This window comes from Phyllostomus discolor, chromosome 6, assembly GCF_004126475.2.
Source record: "Phyllostomus discolor isolate MPI-MPIP mPhyDis1 chromosome 6, mPhyDis1.pri.v3, whole genome shotgun sequence".
Classification (NCBI taxonomy): Eukaryota; Metazoa; Chordata; class Mammalia; order Chiroptera; family Phyllostomidae; genus Phyllostomus; species Phyllostomus discolor.
In genome coordinates, this window is record NC_040908.2 from 118,238,759 (window position 1) to 118,260,991 (window position 22,233).

Below are 22,233 nucleotides of genomic sequence, written 5' to 3' on the forward strand. Positions count from 1 at the left end.
CAAAATGTTCCAGGCTCATCTTGTACTTTCCCTGCCTCATCCCAAGAATCAGCCATTCAGCCATTTCTTCAACAAAACTTGATTCCTTTTAGTGAGGAAAAATGTTTACAAACCAAGGCCTCGACACTAGATGTGTGCATTGCTACCTAAGCCTCATTGTTTCTAGGTCCTTTCAGAGTACAGAATATGTGGAATCTTTATTTTTTTTAATCATGCTGATATCTCTAATTCCAATTTAATACCACAGAGTTCTTCCTGGCCTTCCTCCAACCAAATTTATCTCATTTCTTCCAAGAGAAACAGCCTTCAACAGTATCAGTACATTTCCTCATTTGCTTAATCCTAAAGTGCATACAAAAATAACTTCAGAATTACTATACTCATACCACCAACAATAACTGTACAGTAAATAAAGTTAGAAAAGTAAAGTTCAAGATTTCACTGAATTTCCTTTTGTATTCAAACTGGAGATGAGTAATGAGACTACCATGCCAAAGTTAACTGAATTAATACTTTCACTTTCTCCCATGTGGTTATGTTTTCCATTTGATAAACAATATAGTACATTTTTATCAAGATTTTATATTTTTAGAGCAGTTTTTAGGTTCAGAGCAAAATTGAAGAAAAGATACAACCATTTTCCTTATAATCCTTGCACCCCCAACATGCATAGCCTCCTTTATTACCAACACCCCCCACCACAGTGGTACGTTTGTTACAAATGATGAACCTACATTATTACACCACTGGCACCTGAAGTCCACATTTTGCATTATGGCTCACTCTTGGTGTTGCACATTCTGTAAGTTTGGACAAATACATAATAACACGTATCTACCATTATAGCATAACTAATAATAGTTTCATTGTCCTAAAAATCCACTATTTATCTTTCGCTCCCCAGTAACTCCTGGCCATCACTGATCTTTTCCCCTCTCTGCATGGTTTTGCCTTTTCTAGAATGTCATCAAGTTGGAATCATACAGAATGTAGCCTTTTCAGAGTGTCTTCTTTCACTTAGTAATATGTCTTTAAGGTTCTTCCTTCATTTTTTCATGGCTTGATAGCTCACTTCTTTTTGGTGCTAAGTAACATTCCATTGTCTGGAGGTACCACAGTTTACTTACACGTTCACCTACTGAAAGACATCTTGGTTGCTTCCAGGTTTTGACAATTATGAATAAAGCTGGTAAAACGTCTGTGTGAAGGTTTTTGTGTGCACATAAGTTTTCAGTTCTTTTGGGTAAACAGCAAGGGGCATGCTTGCTGAATCACGTGACTATAAGTTTAGTTTTTTTCAGAAACTGCCACGGTGGCCACACCATTTTGCATTCCCACCAGCAATGAATGAGAGTTCCTGTTACTTCACATTCTCACCTGCACTTGGTGTTTTCAGTGTTCTTGATTTTGGCAATTCTAATAGACATGTAGTAGAATCTCACTGTTATTTTAATTTGCATTTCCCTGATGACAGTTGATGTGGAATATCTTTTCATATTTTTTTATTCATATATCTTCCTTGGTGAGGTGTCTGTCTGTTATACAGGTTGTTTCATTATTGTTGACTTTTATATTTATATTTTATATACAAAGAGTTTTGTGCATATTTGGGATAACAGACCTTTATCAGGTGTGCCTTTTGCAATTCGTTTTTCTTTGTATTCAAGTTTAGCATCTCTCCCTTAATTTCCCCTACTCCTATTCTGGTTGTTGTAATTATATTTTTTGAATATGTAAAATTGTAACATGGTTCCAAAAATAAAAATAATACAAAGGTATACACAGAGAAGTGTCACTCCCTCCTCTATCCTTTCTATACAGCCCTTAGAGTAACCAATTTAATTTTTTTGTGGTTCACCTTTCTATGTCTCTTTCTAAAAAACTAAGAAGTTAATTAAATATATTGAATATTTAGTAAGGGCTATTTAAGAAAGGCAGAAAAACAAGCAAGAGAATCAAAATGAGATAAAGAAATAAAAAGGGTCAGAGAGAAAGGGATTGAAATGGAAGACAAGCAAAGATTTAATATATATATAAGTGGAGTCTCTGAAGAAGCAAAACAATGAAACAGAACTTAAATTTAAAACTAATTCTAGAAGACTTTCTGAAAATGAAAAAAGACCAGACTCTATACATTGAAAGGTCTGTTTTTGCCTTATAAAGCTGACTTGGAATGGTCAACTCTGAAATGCAGTCTAATAAAACTACTAGATTTTAAAAGTGAAAACGTCCTCAAAGCTCTGGGGAAAAGACAGATGACTTCAAAGAGTAGGAAGATGAGGCTCCCTGTAGACCTCAACAGCAGCATACAAAGAAAGGTACCCGTGGAACAGCATTTTTAATGCAAGACAAGGATTTTATATTCCAACCAAGTTTATCAATTCTAATTTTATTTATTTGGGGGGGGGTGATATATATGTTATTAGTTTCTAAATTTTTGACTTATTCTTTGAGGCTATTTAATTCAGAAGTATTGTGATACAATTCCTTTTTGCTTTACAATTACTTGTGGAGGAAGAATGTCCATGAGGCAAAAGGTTTTGATTCTCATTTTCTCTCCTTAAAAATTTTGTATGGATGTAGACTGCTTTATTGGGGTCCATTTTGTGAAAAGAATAAAGGTTTGGGGTGGCTTAAAAAATCTGTAGTTCAAGACTGCCCCCTACTGTCAGAATAGTGAAGTTCAGTATCCCTTTTCACACATGTACTTATTGATTCAGGGTATGTGTAGGGGAAGGGTCTGATGTATTTTGTAGTTCTTTTGTTTCAGCAGTATCTTAATTCCTCCCTCTGACTTCCTTCTTTCCCTTTACTAACCCATCTCCAAAGGGTAACTCCCCTTTTCTATTTATCTCTTTCCCAGAAGTAATATATTTCCCAAATTGCCACCGTAGGCCTCAAGACTCTTGCCTTTAGCCAGTACTGTGATCTATCAGGTCTTAGACAGCTTTCAGAAATTTTGTATTTATGTGAAGTTTTATCTTTCTATTCGGTATTTCTGTCAGATTTAGGCCCTCAACTCCTTTCTCTTCTTTTCCATGTAGTTTTCAAATCTCCCTAAGTCTAAAACATCAAATACAGTTCTGTTAAACTGTGGTGTTTATTTTTTATTCAAAAACATTTTGAAGTTCATAGTCTTCTTTTTCTCCTAGGAAGGCTGAAAGTGTGGGTTAAGTACAGTTTAATTTACATTATTTCTTTTTTTTTAATTTACATTATTTCTTAACCTGTATGGTTTTCAGGGAAAATGAGTGGACAAATTCTAACTAGGGAGGCCACCATTATCCTATGACAACCTGGAAATCTGTCAGATCTTTTTATCCCTATTGTTATTAATTATTGTGATTGTGATATTTTATAAACATCCTTAACATACCCCAGGATTTAAAGCAAAGGGCTAAATTTGTGGACAAGTCTTCCTTTTGAAGAAAAACCAAGTAATTTTCTTAAAACACCATGCAAAAACAAACAAATTCAGAAATCAAAGTCTCTCATATCGCCCTGACCGGTATGGCTCAGTTAGTTAGGCATCCTCTGGCAAAATAAAAGGACACAGGTCCAATTCCCATTCAGGGCACATGCCTGGGTTGCGGGTTCAATCTCTAGTCAGGGCACATATGACAGGCAACCAGTCAATGCTTCTCTCTCACATCGATATTTCGCTCCCCTCTTCTCCCTCCCATCCCCTCTCTCTGAAAATAAATAATAAAACCTAAAAAAAGTCTCTCATACTAGTAAAGTGGAATCTGATATGATACACTATAGCTTACAACTTTGTGGTAGTTAGAAGTCCTTAATGCTCACATGTAAATAAAGTCTACTTTGAGCTAAAATAAAAGAAATTGTGTTTATTTAGAAAGTTATATAAAAGAAATAAACTAGAATCCATGTTCTTTGCTATTTTTGTCTTTATGGTGATAAGGCAATAACATGACACAGTGATTTTCCCATCTGGGGCTCTAGTAAAGTTCATTCATCCATCTACCCAACATTTATTGAGGACCATGAAATTGCCAAATAATAGGGACACAAAGGTAACTAAGACAAGCCCTTGCCTCACAGGAAGTAAAGGAATATATGGAAGTTGCAGAAGATTAGATACAGTACAGTGTTTACAAAAAGTCTAAAAATATGTGAACCATACTATAAATACTTTTAACAATACATATGCATGCAGTATAAATATAAAAATGTGGGAAAATGATAATTAGATTCAGTATAAAAGTTCATTCTGGGAGGTTGAGGTGGGAGGATGAGGGGAATAAAATCAGGTAGAAAAAATAAAGGAAGCTCCAATTTTACCTATAGTGTATTTCTTTAAAAAAAGAAAGAGTAAGATCTGAAATAATTGCAAAGTGCTAAGATGCAACAAAAGTTGATAATAAGATACATGGGTTATCTGTTACATTACCTCTAGTGTTTTCTGTATGCTTAAAATAGTTTGTGATTTTAAAAATGTGTTCAACTGATTCTGGGCACAATACTTTCAAAATTCCAAGTAAATGATTTTTCAACATTGGAGCTGAGGTCCAGACAAATAGCAAGATTTGTGAAGTTGTAATTCAGAAGTTTCGGAACATGTTGTGTAATGACACAAAATTGAAAACCCATATTAGGAATGAGTGAGAAAAACAGCCTGAACACTGTACATCATTTTGTAGATGAAGTGTTGTACGTACCTGTGAGCGCTAAATAAGAAGCGATGTACCGCTTTTCCAGTCCATCTCTAACACTTTGAACTGCACCAAAAATCGGAGGTATAATCATAATCAGGTTACTCACTGTATTCCCTATAAGAGAAAACCACAAGGAGTTAATTATGTTAATCAATACTACTTTAAATAAAGATATATATACTTGGCCCTCAACAAAATTAAACAGATAAGTTCTCAGAAAGATAGTGGAATGACATTTACATGGTGCTAAATGAAAATTTCTTAAAAGAATGCAAGTAAAATAAAGATACCTTCAGACAAAGGAAACTAAGAATTGTCAACCTGATCATCCACTAAAGAAAATTCTAAATTCTAAAAGTAAAAAGAAAAAATATCTCAGAAAAAAACCTCAAAGATACAGCAGAAAATGAGTTGGGGAAGGCAGCCCACATCAATGCCAGTGAAAGAATGGTCCCTGGATACACAGTATGACAAGATAAAACACAGGACTGAGTTAGTTTTGTCTACCGAATTAAACAGCAACAAATCACGGCTTGCATTTTGCATTTCTTTTTAAAATGTCATTTTTACGGTAATGTTTTTAGTTTCTAGTTTCTGTTTCTAGTAAAGCACGAAAGGCAATGACTCTTAATCTGATCTTTGTTCTTCTCTTTACAAAACAGAGCTTAACCATGAATAGCAAAGAAACAATTAAAAAACAACAGCCCAAATAAATAGTAAAATGAGGAAGGAAATGGCTAAACTATTTTATAAATTGATTCTGGGCAGAATAAGTAGCACAATACATTCAAAATTCCAAATAAATAATTTTTCAACATTGGAGCTGAGGTCAAGACAAATAGCAATTACTGGACACACAGAGAACACTCTACCCTACAGCAGCAACACATACATTCTTCTCAAGTGCATATGGGACATTTTCCAGGACAGTCCATATGTTAGGCTATAAATTAAATCTCAACAGACTTAAAAAGATAAATATCATCTAAAGTATCTTCTCCAGAGAGAAGAGGAAATTTCAGGGGAGAATGGGAAGGGTTTACAGGAGCAAATATGAAGGACACATAGACAAAAACTGTGGGGGGAGGGCAGGGAATGGGAGTAAAAGGCAGAAAACGGTACTTGAACAATGATTACAATAAAATAAACAAATAAAAAAATAAAGTGTCCAGCCACAACAAAATGAAGTTAGAAATAAATAATGAAAGGAAAACTGGAAATTTTCACAAACTTATGAAAATTAAACAACATATTTTTTAAACAACCAATGGATCAAGGAAGAAATTACAAGGGAAATCAGAAAATAGAGAGGACTTCAAATGAATACACAATAGAACAACATTGATAGAACACAACAAAAGCAGTGGTAAAGGGAAATTTTATAGCTATAAACACTGACATAAAAAACAAGGATCTTCAAGCTGATTTGAAAGAATGCTCTTTAGGAACATGAAAATATACAACACACTGGTAGAGGTAACTATATAGTCAAATTCAGAACACTCTAATACAGTAATATGACAGTGGATTAATCACTCTAGTATAAAGGTAAAAGGAAAAAATTATTAAAACTAACTAGAGCTTACAATAATTTGTTAATGAATACACAATAAAAAACAGGTAAACTGTGATATCAAAAACCTGCAAGGCTAGAGTTTTAGTATGGGAAGTTCAGTTATCAGCATAAAAGAGGCTGTTATATGTCAGCAACATGGTAATCACAAAGAAACAAAAACCTAAAGTAGATACACAAAAAAATTAAGAGAGGGAATCAAAGCACACCACTATAGAAAATCACCAATTCACAAGGCATCAGGAGATGAAGAAAGGTGTAAGGGAACTACAAAACAACTACAAAGGCATTAGGAGTCCTCAGTAGGCATTAGTAAATCCTAACCTATTAATAATTATTCTAAATGGCCCTGGTTGGTGTGGCTCAGTGGATTGCGTGCCGGCCTGCAAACCAACAGGTTGCCAGTTCGATTCCCAGTCAGGGAACATGCTTAGGTTGTGGGTTCAGTCCCCAGTCTGGGAGTGCACAAGAAGCAACCAATCAATATCTCTCTCTCACATCAATATTTCTCTCCCTCTCTTTCTCCCTCCCTTCCCCTCTCTCTAAAAATAAATAAAATCTTTAAAAAAATTTACAGAATAAATAAATGATTGGCTGGATAAAGAAAACAATTTTAAAAAATAATTAAATCTCTAAATGTAACTGGATTAAATACTCCAAGAGGTTCACTTCAGCTTTAAGGACACACATGGACTCAAAGTGAAGTGATGAAAAAGATAAGCCATGCAAATGAAAACCAAAAAAGATCAAGAGTAGCTACTCTTATATCAGATAAAATAGACTTAAAATAGACTTTAAGCCAGAAGCTGTAACAAAAGACAATGATCACTATTTAATAATTAAAGGTTAATTCATCAAAAGAATATAATAATTGTAAATATATACGCACTCAACATATTAAGCAAATACAGTTCTGAAGGAAGAAATAGACAACAATATAATAGTAGGGGACTTTTAATACCCTACCTTCTACAATAGATAGATCATCCAGACAGAAAAGCAATGCAGTAGACTCCCTTAAATTCCAAGACACCTCCCTCCCAAAACCACGAACACTATGTTTTTTTTTTATACATATATACCTACGATAAAGTTTATAGCTACTCTTTGGCATATCCAAATTGCTAGCATCACTACTCTTGTGCTTTGGGGCCACTATTAAGTAAAATATGGATTACTTATGAGGCAGAATAGTAAGATGGGTAAGTAGAATGGGGAGACTGAGACAAGAAAATTAAACATGGCCAAACAGCGTGAGCAACTTACAGCCAGCCGGTGAATCGCAACAACTTACCTCCCCTAACCAAGGGTCAATGGGTTATACCTCTTCTCCCTAACCAAAGAATACATAGCTTAAATCTCTCTGGTCTAGGAGACAGAGAACAGAGAGCCAATTAACATCATTTGTGCCAGGTAAACCCAAGGACAGATGAAGTCCGGGGAACAAATAACAAAAACCCCATTAAAAGCCAGAGAGACTCAAGACAAAAGTAAAACAGTATAGCAGATCAAAAAATATTCCCAAAACCTCACTATGTGCTCATTCTGACACATCACCATATTAAAAATGTACCTGGAATCCTGGCTCAAGTGGCTCAGTGGATTGAGTGCTACCCTGCGAATCAAAAGGTCACTGGTTCAATTCCCAGTCAGGGCACATGCCTGGGTTGCAGGCCAGGTCCCCAGCTGGGGACATGCAAAAGGCAACCAATTGATGTATCTCTCGCACATCGATGTTTCTCTCCCTCTTTTTCCTTCCCTCCCCATCTTTCTCTAAAAATAAATAAAGTCTTTTTTTTAAATGTACCTGGAAATCTAACAAATATTCTGTCAAAACCCTCCCCTAAGATCCTCACTCACAGAAAAAAGATAAGAAGCTCTCAGAACAAAGACGTAGGGAGAGCTCGCTCTAGAGCATACCCATGCTTCTTCTTGGGCATGAACTTTTTATTTCCTCCTCAATTCCAAGGGTCTCAAGGAGACTTGTGGCCGGGGGAGCAGTGGGCAGTGGCAGCTCGACCGGGCTCACCCCCTGATCCTGTCTCCAGGGCGCCTTTTTCTCTGACTTTCCAGTGAGCTAGCAGCAGCCCCACCCTGGCTCACTCCTTTCCTATATAATGTTTCTAGGGAGCCAAAGCAGACTCACCTAGGCTCTCTCCTGTCACTTCTTCCACCCTAAATCCTTCCTTGGTTTCACTGTCCACAGCCTTAATAAACATACTCTCAAAATCACCCGGATTTGTGTTGTGAAAACTTTCCTACACTAAGTCAAGAATCCACACACTACCGGCAGGCCAGAGGCAGACCCGCTCCTGGCCAGTGCCTGTCTGGTAACATATGAACACAAGCAGTGCAATAGCACCAGAGTTGATCTGGTAAGTGAGACGGCTACTAAGTGACTAATGGGCGAGGAGCCTATAAAGTGCAGATATGCTACATGAAGAAATGATTCACAGAGCAGGAGAGTGAGAGTTTTCATCATCATGTTACTCAGACAGCATTCAACTGCAAACTTATGAATTGTTTATTTCTGGAAATTTATTTCCAATATTTGCAGACTGCAGTTCTGAAACTGTGGAAAGCAAAACCACAAATAAGAGGGAACTACTGTACAGAAAAGCTGGACTTCAACTATACTTGAGACCAAATAACCCTAACGGACATACAAAACATTTTACCTAAGAGGAGCAGAATACACATTCCCATCAAGCATGTATGAAACATTCTCCAGGATAGATCAGATACATCAAATGACAGATCATAAAACAAGTCTTAGCAAATTTAAGAAGACTGAAATTACACAAAGTCTTGAGTTAGCCAAAAAGTTCATTTAGTTTTTTCCGTACAGTGGCTCTAGTAGTGCTCAGTTGCCTTTAACTTTAGTCGAAACAATTTTGTTAGAGTGTATCGTGACAGCTATCATATTAGTGTTTTTTAAAAACATCAAAATTGGTGAATTTTTGTGCAGCCATTTTAATATTAAAGAGTGAAAACAGGTACACAACATTTTCAGCATATTATACTTTATTATTTCAAGTAAGATAAAAACGCAACTGAAATGTAAAAAAAAGATTTGTGCATGTATGGAGAAGATGTCTATGGAGAAGGTACTGTCGCTGATCGAACGTGTCAAAAGTGGTTTGCAAAGTTTCTTAGTATTATGGACATTTTGGCCAAATAATTCTTTTCTGTGGGACTGTTTAGCTGCACCCCTCTACCCACTAGTAGCAACATAGCGGGAGATAACCAACATACTCAAAATATCCAAATCAATAAAGTTACTGGTGAAAATGAAAAATGTCTTTTATTTTACGGAAAAAACTAAATAGACTTTTTGGCCAACCCAGTATCTTTTCCAACCACATGATATAAAACTAGAAATCAGTAACAGGAAGAAAACTGGAAATTCATACATGTATGGAAGTTAAACAACATAATACCTGAACAACCAATAGAGCAAAGAAATAAAAATGTAAATTAAAAAATATCTTGAATCAAATGCAAATGAAAACACAACATACCAAAACTTAGAGGATATAGCTCAAGAGGAAAGTTTATAGCAATAAATGCCAACATTAAGAAATATCTCATTCCCAGTCAGGGCACATGCCTGGGTTGCAGGCCACGGCCTCCAGCAACCGCACATTCATATTTCTCTTTCTCTCTCTTTCTCCCTCCCTTCCCTCTCTAAAAATAAATTTTAAAAAAATCTTAAAAGAAAAAAGAAATATCTCAAATAGACAACCTAACTTTACACCTCAAAAAACTAGAAAAAGAACAAACTAAGCCCAAAGTTAGGAGAAGAAAAGAAATGAAGATCAGAGTGGAAATAAATGACCTATATCAATTTCATGTCTTCAAACTAAGAGATGATTTTTTGGAAAGATAAACACAATGAACAAAACTTTAGCTAGACTGAATCAGAAGAAGGACACAAATAAATAAAATCAGAAATGAAAGGCGGCATTACAACTTATACCACATAAATACAAAGGATCATGAGAGACTACTATGAACAATTATATGCCACCAAAAAACCTAGAAGAAATGGATAAATTCCTAGCTATATACAATCTACCATGACTGATCAGGAAAAAAAGAAAATCTGAATGGACCAATAACAAGTAAGGAGATTGAATCAGTAATCAAAAACCTCCCAACACAGAAAAGCTGAGGACATGTGGTTTCACTGACAAATTCTACTAAATGTTTTTTAAAAAATTAACACTGAAACTTTTCAAACTCTACTAAAAAAAAAAAAATAGAAGACGGAGCCGTGGTCTGGTGGCTCAGTTGACTGGAGAGTTGTCTTGTACACCAAAAGGTTATGGGTTTGATCCCTGGTCAGGGCATATACCTAGGTTCCAGGCTTGGTCCCCAGTTGGGTCACATATGGGAGGCAACCAATCGATATTTCTCTCTCTCACCAATGTTTCTGTCTCTTATCAATGCCCCCCCCCCGTCTCTCTGTCTCTCTCTCTGTCTCCCTCTCATCTGTCTCCCCTTCTCTCTCTCATACTCACACATTCAATAAACATATCCTTGGATGAGGATTTAAAAAAAAAACAACTAGAAGAGGGAATACTTTCAAACTCAGTTTATAAGGCCAGAAATACCCTGACACCCAAGCCAGATAAGGATACTACAAGAAAATTATAGGCTGATATCCCTAATAAAGGTAGATGCAAAAATTCTCAACAAGATGTTAACAAATAGAATTAAACGACACATTAAAAGAATCATACACCATGATCGCCTCGGATTCATCCCTGTGATGTAAGGATGATTCAACTGTGAAGTCAATAAATGTGATACACATGTTAATAAAATTTAAAATAAAATTAATCTCAATAGATGCAGAAAAAGCTTCTGACAAAATACAACATCCATTTGTGATAACAATGCTCAACAAATTGGGCATGAAAAGAATACACCTCCCACAACAAAGGCCATATATGACAAGCCCACAGGCAACATTATGCTTAAGGGTGAGGGGCTGAAAACTTTTCTTCTAACATTAAGAACAAGACAAGGGTCCTGACTCCCTCCCACTAGTCCAATTCAACATAATACTAGAAATGCTTGCCAGATCAATCAGGCAAAAAAAGGAAATAAAAGGCATCCAAACTGTCTTTGTTTGCAGATGATATGATCTTACAGATAGAAAACTTAAGACTCCAACAAAAAACTGCTAGAACTAATCAACAAATTCAGTCAAGTTGTAGGATACAAAATCAAAATGCAGACAACAGCTGTTTCTATACAATAAAAATAAAACATCTGAAAAGGAAATAAAGAAAACACTCTCATTCACAATTTCATCAAAAACAATAAAATACTGCCCTGGCTGGCGTAGCTCAGTGGATTGAGCGCGGGCTGTGAACCAAAGTGTCGCAGGTTTGATTCCCAGTCAGGCCACATGCCTGGGTTGCAGGCCACGGCCCCCAGCAACTGCACATTGATGTTTCTATCTCCCTCCCTTCCCTCTCTAAAAATAAATAAATAAAATCTTAAAAAAAAAAAAGCTTCCGAGATTGAGACATGCAAAATAGCATAACTTAAAAAAAAAAAAACAACAAAATACTAACAAATTTAACATTTCACTAAGGTGGAGGCAGATCTGTATACTTCAAACTATAAGACTTTGATATCCCATGTTCACAGATTGGAAGAATTAATATTGTTAAATTGTCCAAACTTCTCAAACCCAACTATATATTCAGTGAAATACCTATCAAAATTCCAAAGGTGTTTTTTATAGAAATAGAAAAAAAATCCTAAAATTTATATGGAACCACAAAAGACCCTGAATTGCCATAGAAATCCTGAGAAAGAACAAAGCCGGAGGCATCACAACTTCCTGATTTCACACAATACTACAAAGCTATAGTAAGCAAAACAGTATGGTACTGGCAAAAAACATGCATACACCACTGGAACAAAATCAAGGGCCCAGAGATAAACCATTGCACATATGGTAAACTAATATTTGACAAGGGAGCCAAGAACACTCAATGAGAAAATGATAGTCTCTTCAATAAATGGTGCTGGGAAAATAGGGTAACCGCGTGCAGAAGAATGAAACTGGACCTCTATCTTACAATACTCATTAAAATGAACTCAAAATGGTTTGAGACTTAAGCATAAGACCTGAAACTAAGATTTCTAGAAGAAAATATAGGAGAAAGGCTCCTTAACACTGGTCTTGGCAATAATTTTTGGATATAATACCAAAAGCACAAGCAACAAGAGCAAAAATAAATAAGTAGGACTATATCACACACAAAAAACTTTTGGATATTAAAAGAAACACAGGGGAAAGTAAAGGGGGGGAAGAGGGACAACTGTTACTGAACAACAATAAAAAATAAAAAACCCTATAGGAATGACCAAAAAGAAAGGAAACAATCAACAAAATGAAAAGTCAACCTACAGAATGAGGGAAAAATATTTGTAAATTGCCTGATACAGTGTTAATATCAACTCAATAGAAAAAAAAAAAAGCAATCCAATTAAAAAGGGACAGAGGATCTGAATACCCATTTTTCCAAAGACAACAATAGATGACCAAAAGGTACATGAAAGATACTCAACATCACTAATCAACAGGGAAATGCAAATCAAAAGTGGCTACCATCAAAAAGACAAGAGACAAGTATTGGCAAGGGTGTGGAGAAAACGGCTCACTGTGCATTGTTGATGAGAATGTAAAGTGGTGCAGTATCTATGGAAAACAGGATGGAGGTTCCTCAAAAAATTAAAAATGGGACAACCATCTGATCCAGCAATCCCACCTCCTGGTATATATCCAAAGGAAATGAAAACAGGATTTCAGAGATCTGTAACCCCATTTTCACTGCAGTGCTTAATGAGGTAAAAAACACAGTATCTAGCATCCAATCAAAGATTACCGGGCATAATCTTTGGATAAGATTAGATAAAGAGGGAAGAAACACACCCATAATGAAAAAAATAATCAACTGAAACCAATCCACAATTGACAGAGATGTCAGAATTGGCAGACGGATTAAAACAGTTCATATAAAAGTCTAGAAAAACAAACTAACCCAGAGCATCAGAAAACAGATCAATAGTTGTGGGGTAGGGCTTAGGAAGGGGAGACAGTGGACTGAAGAAGGAGGACTTATAGAGGGACATGAGAAAACTTGGAAGTGGCCCTGGCTGGTGTGGCTCAGTGGACTGAGTGCCAGCCTGTGAAACAAAGGGTCGCCAGTTCGATTCCCAGTCAGGCCACATGCCTGGGTTGCAGGCCAGGTCCCCAGTAGGGGTAGCATAAGAGGCAACCACACATTGATGTTTCTCATCCTCTTTCTCCTTTCCTTTCCTCCTCTCTAAAAATAAATAAAATCTTAAAAAAAAAAAGAAGACTTGGAGGTGATACATATGTTCACTATGTTGATTGTGGTACCATATTTTTCAGACTATAAGATGCACCCCCTCCCCCCGCTATTTGGGAGGAATAATGGTTGTTAATGCTGCTGTTGAGTTCTGTTTACATTTACATTGGTGAAATATTATGTTACTTATATTATTAAATATTTTACCGCATTTTTTGCTTCAAAATTTTTTTTCCTATTTTCCTCCTCTAAAACCTAGGTGCATCTTACAGTGTGAAAAATATGGTAATAGTTTCACATGACATACATCAAACTTAATTTGTACACTTTAAATATATACATTCTATTGTATATTAGCTATACCTCAATAAAGCTGTTTTGGGGTTTGTTTTTTTGTTAGTTTTACTTCTAGAGAGTAGAATTGGAGGGTAGGAAGAAAAGAGTCATGGAAAGTACTGCTTTCTGGATGTAACGAGTCTTAACACTAGTCAGATTTTTATCTACTTTTTAATATTTTACTTTGATAAAATAATTAAATAAATCTTTAAGAAAGGGCATAAAATAGTTGGAGGTAGTTTCATAGATGTGATAAAGATTTGAGCTAGACCTTGAAAGGAGTGAAAGGAACTAAAATCTACTGATAGCCTAATAAATACCAGGTACCAGGCCTCACATTAGACATGTGCTAACTTATTTGCTCTTCACAACAACCTTGTGACGTATTATTATCCCATTATACAAAAAATAAAGTCAGGCTACAAGATTATATAATTTACCCAAGTTCTCACAATAAGCAAATGGTGGAGCCAAGCTTTTATTCCAGGTCCATCTGTCCTTACAGCCAACGGTGCTCCCCCTAAATGCGCTAGCACAAAGTTTGCACAAAAATGTCCTTATTAATATGTTTTACATTATATCAAAGAGTATTCCAAATTCTACAAATAGCAAAGTAATTTGCCTAACTGGAGCATGAAAACATAAGGTGTGGACCCAGACAGATTAAAAGTTATATTTCCAGCCCTGACCAGTGTGGCTCAATTGGTTGGGCATCGTCTCACAAAGCGAAAAGTCACCGGTCTGATCCCCAGACAGGGCACATGCCTGGGCTGCAGGTTTGGTCCTGAGTTAGGTGCAAGAAGCACCCAAATGATCTCTCTCTCTCACATCAATATTTCTCTCCCTCTTTTTCTTTCCCTTCCCCTCGCTCCAAAAGTAAATAAATAAAATCTTTTTTAAAAAGTTATATATCCAAACAACAGTTATCAATGGCTTTAAGTAAACCTGTAGAACACAGGTGGCAAACAAGGCCCATGGGCTGAATCTGGCCCTCCACCTTGTTTTATCCAGACCGGCACCTTGTTGCAGCCACCCAGTGGTGGCTCCGAGCTCTCACTTAACTGTTAAGGAGTAGTTACACTGATACAGTCCTAAAGTTACATTCGGCCCTTTGAAGGCAACCACGAGGCCAGTGTGGACCCCGGTGAAAATGAGTTTGACATCCCTGTTGTAGAAAATGTTGAACACTGTGTCATTCAGGAGAGCCCCAGGAAGCAAACTAATAAAAATCTGCCCTGGCTGGTGTAGCTCAGTGGATTGAGCACGGGCCTGCAAACCAAAGGGTCACTCACTGGTTCAATTCCCAATCAGGTCACATGCCTGGGTTGTGGGCCGGGTCCCCAGATGTGGGCACGTGACAGCAACCACAGATTGATGTTTCTTTCCCTCTCTTTCTCCTTCCCTTCCCCTCTCTTTAAAAATAAATAAAATCTTTAAAAAAAATCTTTATTGATGAAAGAGACAAAGAAATTGAAACCTGCCCAATAATACATGTAATATTAAATTCAGCTTAGATATCAATATTATGGGTGTCAGAAACACATTTCAAATGACCTGGAAGCAGGGGATTTGGATAGCTACTGGACATCTAGGTCAGATAAAGATGCTACAACCTCTGTATCTCTGTTTAAAGCTAAGTAAACATAGTATTAAAGATATTTTTGACTCCTGAGTCACACCTCAGCATATACCTGTAACTGCAGCTGTGAAGCTACAGATATTATTTCCAATAGCATCAAAACATGTCACACAGCCAGGTACAAACCTAACAAAAGATGTATAAGACTAATAAAACTCCCAGCAGGTTTTTTGGATACAAATTGATAAGCTGATTCTACACTTTATATGAAAATTAAAAAGGCCAAGAAGAGCCAAGACAACAACAAAACTAAAGTATTTACACTATTAGATACGAAGGCCTATCTGCAAGGATAGACAAACAGAACAATAGAACAGCTAAGATTTCAAGAACAAACTAACATTTATGGTCACCTGATTTATGACAAACATGGTCCTGCAGTGCAGTATAAAGAGGATGGTTTTGCCCTGACTGATGTGGCTCAGTCGTTTGGGTGTCATCCCACAAAGCAAAAGGTCGCTGATTGGATCCCTGGTCAGGGCATATGCCTGGGTTGCCGGTTTGGTCTCTGGTCCCCAGTCAGGGCACGTACCAGAGGCAACTGATTGATGTTTCTCTCTCACGTCAATGTTTCTCTCCCTCTTTTTCTCCCTCCCTTCCCCTCTCTCTAGAAATAAAGAAAATCGTAAAAAAAAAAAGGCCTTTTCAGTAAAGAATAAGGGATCAGTTTGGTATTTACATGGAAAAAAAATGAATCTGGATAGCAAGCTTGTACTTCTTACACAAAAATAATTTCCAGATGTACTGCAGATCTAAATGTAAAAGGTAAAACAATATAACTTTTAGAAGAAAACATGGGAGAACATCTTTATGACCTTGGAGTGGCAATGAGTTTTTAAATACCCAATCAAAAACAATTGACCACAAAGGTAAAACAACTACAAGGTCAAGAAACTAAGGCTACAAAGTTAAATAAGACTATAAAGTCAGGAAGAAAAAAATAAAATATTTTTCAGAAAGCTAATTTAAAGAATAATAGATATAAAACTGCTTTGAAAATAAGGGGCTATATAAATGTTAGCTAAGTTAATTTTACTGAATAATGCACATAAAATGATCACAGACTATAAAACTTTGGTTAATAAGTATTAGTCAGGGTCCAATCAGAAGAGATAAACCACAGAGTAATTTAACTTACAGAGGAAGTAATTTAACTCACAGAGGAAGTTTACTTTAAGAAGTCATTAACTGTAAGAGTGAATTGGAGTAACAAGGGATTAGATAGAAGAGTAAAGAGAATTCTATAGAATATAGGAACAGCAGATGTATGAAAACAGTCACTATCCATAGGATGGACATAGAACACTAAAAGAGGTCCCAGGGCTGAGATCCAGGCCTTGTTGGACAGTGCATGACCTTGTCTCACCAAATACCAGAGAAATTGCCGTGACACTATGTCTATACGCTTACTGAAAATCTACCCTTTGGAATTTATCTTTTGTCTACTTTTCCCAGGTGCCAAGGCAAGCTGATCACATGGAGGGAGGGGGCTACTGCCCACTGGGTGCTGCTGATTGAGCGCTCTGCAGGAGCTGGCCCTGGAGAAGCTGACCAAGCTTCAGGATCTGGGCACTGAGAGAAGGAAGCCTTGGGCATCGTACGAGACAGACGCTGGATAAGCCGCTTACCTGCACCCTGCAAGGCCCAGGCACTGGTAAAGCCACCCAGCCAGCACACCAGAATCAGGAAAAAAAACCTTCCTTTCTGCCCCCCACTGACAAAGTTTTATATCCTCCCAGCTGTCAAAGGAAACATTTAAAAAGGACCCAGGTCCATTTTCAAAGAGCAACAAGTAGTGAATTTGGAGCTACGTTTTCACCAATTATGGCTGGGTCCAACTATGGGTGGTGAAGGTTCCCCAACCAACAAAATGACAAAATGGATGTTTTAAGATGGTGAAACAATGAATTTTTTTCCTCTTCTTTCTTCTATATTTCCTACATAAAATGTGGTTACATTGGTTATATAATTTAAAATTAAAATATAATATAAATGAATGGTAGAAAATAACTAAATTATTTCTACTAAGAGTTTAATTGGGTTTGGGGTACCCCCAGGAAATTCAATTAAAAGTATTTTTCTGGAATTAAAATGAGAGATTTAGTCATATACTAAAACATTAAAGTTAAAAGTATTTTTCAAGGGAGAAATCCTGTTTTTATAATAGGCTTAAGGGGGTAGTCAAAAATCTGAAAACTATGATTTTTATACTCCAAACACAATCCCTTTGTATTCTTTTCCAAAACAATAATTATAAATGAGGTTGACAACATTTCAGTAACTTCAGGATGTGTAAATAGGTAAAGTCATCCCTTTCAAGCAAAAAGAAAACTCAAATATCAAAAGTATAGGGGACCCAGACGTGAAGAGGGGTGAACATCAGACACACTCAGGATTGACTTACCAAGACTCATCTTACCTGAGAAGGAAGCCTAAAGGAAGAGGAAAGAAAGAAGAGCCAAAAATGGCTCTTTACTAGGGCTGCAGTCATGGAATTCTGTCAGGAGGAGTGGGAATGCCTAACCCTGCTCAGAGGACCTTGCGGGGGGTGGGGGAGCAGGCATGATATTGGAGAAGCAGGAACCTTCTCTCTCCAGGTAAGGGTAACTTCTCTCAAGAAATTGAATGACTTTCTTCAATTAACACTTGAAGGATGCTTTGAATCCTTTTTTAAAAATATAGTTTATTGATTATGCTATTACAGTTGTCCCATTTACCCCACTTCGCTCCCCTTTGCCCTGCACACCCTCTCCCACCCACATCCCCCCCTTTAGTTCATGTCCATGTGCATAAGTTCTTTAGCTTCTACATTTCCCATACTATTCTTACCCTCCCCATGTCTATTTTCTACCTACCACCTATGCTACTTATTCTCTGTACCTTTACCCCCCTTCTCCTCCCACCCCCCTGTTGCTAACCCTCCATGTGATCTCCTTTTTTGTGGTTCTGTTCCTGTTCTAGTTGTTTGTTTAGTTTGTTTTTGTTTTTGTTTTAGGTGTGGTTGTTAATTATTGTGAGTTTGCTGTCATGAATCTTATCTTTTAAACTGGGTTCCACAAAAGCTTCACATGGTTCCTGTTGACCCACATCCCGGTATCCCCTGTTCGCTGGCTACAGTAGCCTGCTTACGTTGCTGATGACCTCTCTGCACACCGACCTCCCCCACAGCAGTGACAAAAGTAGCTTCCACAACCACCTGCTACTAACACTGCCCTTCAGTAGAATTCATTCCCCACTGTGTGTCATTAAGTTATTTTGCCCTAGACGTGGCTTTTGTTCTGATGATTGTTGTGAAGTCAGAATTTATTAATCTGGATAAGTACATATTAATTTCCACTTATCCATAATAACATTATATATACACTACTCTATAGAGTCAGAGCATCCCTTGCCTCATTTCTCTTTATGCTAGCAATTGTGTTAAGAGATACAGATACATGATTTCAGATCATTAGAGGAGGCCAGCAAAACCAACTCTATTATTTTTATATAACAAACAAACCTCAAAAAGGTTAACAAGCCAAAATTGATACTTTTCTATTTTTTAAATATATTGTATAATTGACACTTCGGTTGGTATGTTATTTCTTTTTAGCTAATATAATCGTATGTCCACCAAAGCTGAGACCTTGACAGAGGCCTGCTGCAAACAAACTCCCTCCAACAAATTCTTTGTCCTTCCTAGCAGGGGCTCATCATCTCACGCTCATGGTAACCCTCCACCACTGTATTCTTGACAGTTTCATTGCATCTGTGCATGTGTCGACAGAGTACATTCATCCATTCTCCTCTTGATTGCTATTTCCAGAATTACGCTTTTTATACCATGGAATATGTATGTAAAACTCTCTTTAGCGAATGCCTACTAACAGAAATTCAAGGACATCAAATTTGATAAATTCAGGGCAAATATTACAACAGAGTTAAACCTATATTCCCTCCACCGTAACACACCGACTCTTTTTTTATTCTCTTCCATTCTCCACCCCATGGTACATTTCTCTCAGAATGGGTTGTGATTGTGTCACATTCTAAATTAGTTTATCTTTCTTCTAAGATAAGACTTCACCTGTCCTAGCACACTTACATTTTTATAAACGTGCAAGCCATCTTTCCTCAGATTGTTTATCAGTCTGGAGGCAGCACACTGTTACTTTTTTAGCATACTAGTTTTTAGCTCCTGGACATCCAAGTTTTCTCAGAGCCCCCTACACTCACGCCTTCCCTCACAGTGAATAAAGGCCTTTACTCTTCCAGAGCACAGCTTGCTCAAGACAGCACCATGGTCTCGTCAATGTATAAAACAAACACTCAAGGAGTGATGATTCAGATGCCATTATACAGGAGGAGCAGCTCAGTGACACCGTTAGTGACACAGTGCCACTCCTATAATTTTCTGGAAGCATTTCTCTGTTTGCGCTGGGTTTTGCTGTGATCTTTGTACTCACTTCTTGAGTGGGTACTGGTGCTTAGTGCTTAAGAACATGCGATGTGACCCTGTGGGCTCTCAAATTTACTTTCTGTTTGAACTAGTGTTTCACACAAACCCTCTGGGCCTACTGTTTTTATCTGAAAGACTGATAATTTACCTCAAGAATATTTCAATATGTTAATGATGTTGGAAGGCTTAGAATAATGTGTGGCAGGCATATAGTAAGTACTGAAAAGTTACCTTTGTTTACTAAGATTTTTAAACTTTCTCTTATGTTTAACATGTGATTGACCTTTGGTTGCATTATATTTTTCTGAATTCATTTTGCAATTTGTTCCATATCGATATTGTCTCCAACCTCAGTTAATAAATGTTCAATGCACACACTCTGTAGTACATGTACTTTGAAACTGCAGAACTGCATAAAGGCTGCTCCATGGTTAGAAAATTGAGCTCCCTATGGCTATTACTTAACTGCAGGCATGAAATCATAATTCTTATTTTTGGACTGTCTTCCCCAGTTCCTAGGCTTTAATATATTATGCGTTTACCTGAACTAAATATTTCAAAGTTCAATGGTTCTTAATGTATTTTCTAATTCTTATGTTATATATTCCTTCTGGAATAAAAGTCCTTTCATTTGTTCTGAAGGAAGAAGTCTTTAAGATTCCACAGGTTATAATTGTTTATAATTCCATTTACTTATTTACCTGCTGAATTGTTATGGGTATCTAAAATGTTTGATGTATTTTTATTACAATTTACAGATAATGGTATTTGAATATCTATTATATGTTATGACTCTCATACATCAATGGCTAATGTCGCAAAATGCCCTTCCACACAAATATAGTTCTGTTATAGGAATTCAGAACAATATTTTGTTATTCTGACAATGGTGTTTTGTTAAGTTCTTATTTTCTCAGTACAGCTTTTATTTTGTAATTGCATGTTGACATTTATTTATATTAGGTATGTTTGTAGAGATTATTTTCCCTTACAATAATTAGTGCTGTGTTTTGTTTTTATGTGGGTATAATAATTATGCAGTAAATATACATTAATAAAATATTGCTTTCCTTCAAAAAAAGTAGAGGAAAGAAAGGGTGTAAATGGCAATGTGCAGAAGAGTAAACTTCAAACAACTCTGAAGACACAGCAGGAGGATGTTTGCCTGAGCCCGACAGCAGGTGGAGCCAGTGTGTTCAACAGTCTTAGCTCTCCCAGGCCTGGCAGAGGACACAGAGCCCGGGGCAAGTGGGTAGGCAATTTAGAGCTCAGTTGTATTTACAATTGTATAACCACCACCCAGAGCTAAGGATAGGAAAAAAAAAAATAGAAGCATTAAAACCCGGTGATGCTAAAAAAGTGATCCATATACTGTTTCATGAGGAGCCCTTCTGCACACAGCGAGCAAATGATCTAAATGAAAAAAGTAACTGGTTTGAGTCTTAAAGAAACCCAGTACTTTCTTTCTTCAAAGCATTTTGTGAAATATTTTACTTTATAGACAAATGTTCAAATAATGTTAAAAATATCAGAACTTCAGAAAACAGGTTCAGAAGAACTTCAGAAGATCATCTAACTTAATCTCCTCAATTTATAGTAGGCAATATTTTGTTCATATCTACTGCCACCTGCTAGCTGTATGAACTTGAGCAACTTTATGGTTAAGCTTTAGTTTTCTGATCTGTAAAATGGGGAAAGAAACCCAATGATATTTAAATTATTTAAATAATTAAATATGATGAAAGCAATATACATGACCGAATAATGCATGTAAAGATAATTTCTGATTGAAAAGAACCAATGAACATTATACAGGAACTTCCACAATCTTGCTGTGTTAAGAATTAAGTGCTGCCTGGAAAGTGCTGCCTGGGAAAAGTCTTCATACTTGAACTAGCTCAAGAGCAGTTTTCACAAGGGGGAAAGTTTGCCTTCCAATCCAGACAATAACAAAGTTGCAGGGCACTCTGGTTCATCCAAAGTTAAAAAAAAAAAAAGCACATAAATGAGTGTTATAGTACTAGGCACTCCTTAGTATCTTTTAAGGAAAACTGATACCAGAATAAAAGCAGGAAACCAATACAGGTACAGTGACCTCACTTAACATCATTGATAGGTTCTTGGAAACTGCAATTTTAAGTGAAACAACAAATAATGGAACCAATATTATCATAGGCCAGTTGATATAAATTAAGAGTTAAGTTCCTATG

General features: G+C 36.6%; 1 protein-coding gene across 1 annotated transcript in view; it reads right to left on the minus strand.

Moving 5' to 3' along the window:
• Window positions 1-22,233, minus strand: part of ACER3 (alkaline ceramidase 3) — a 119,309-nt gene that overhangs the window by 69,498 nt on the left and 27,578 nt on the right. Inside the window, exon 2 of the mRNA XM_028516494.2 lies at window positions 4,680-4,790. Coding sequence (XP_028372295.1) covers window positions 4,680-4,790 — 111 coding nt within the window. The remainder of the gene's footprint in view (window positions 1-4,679; window positions 4,791-22,233) is intronic.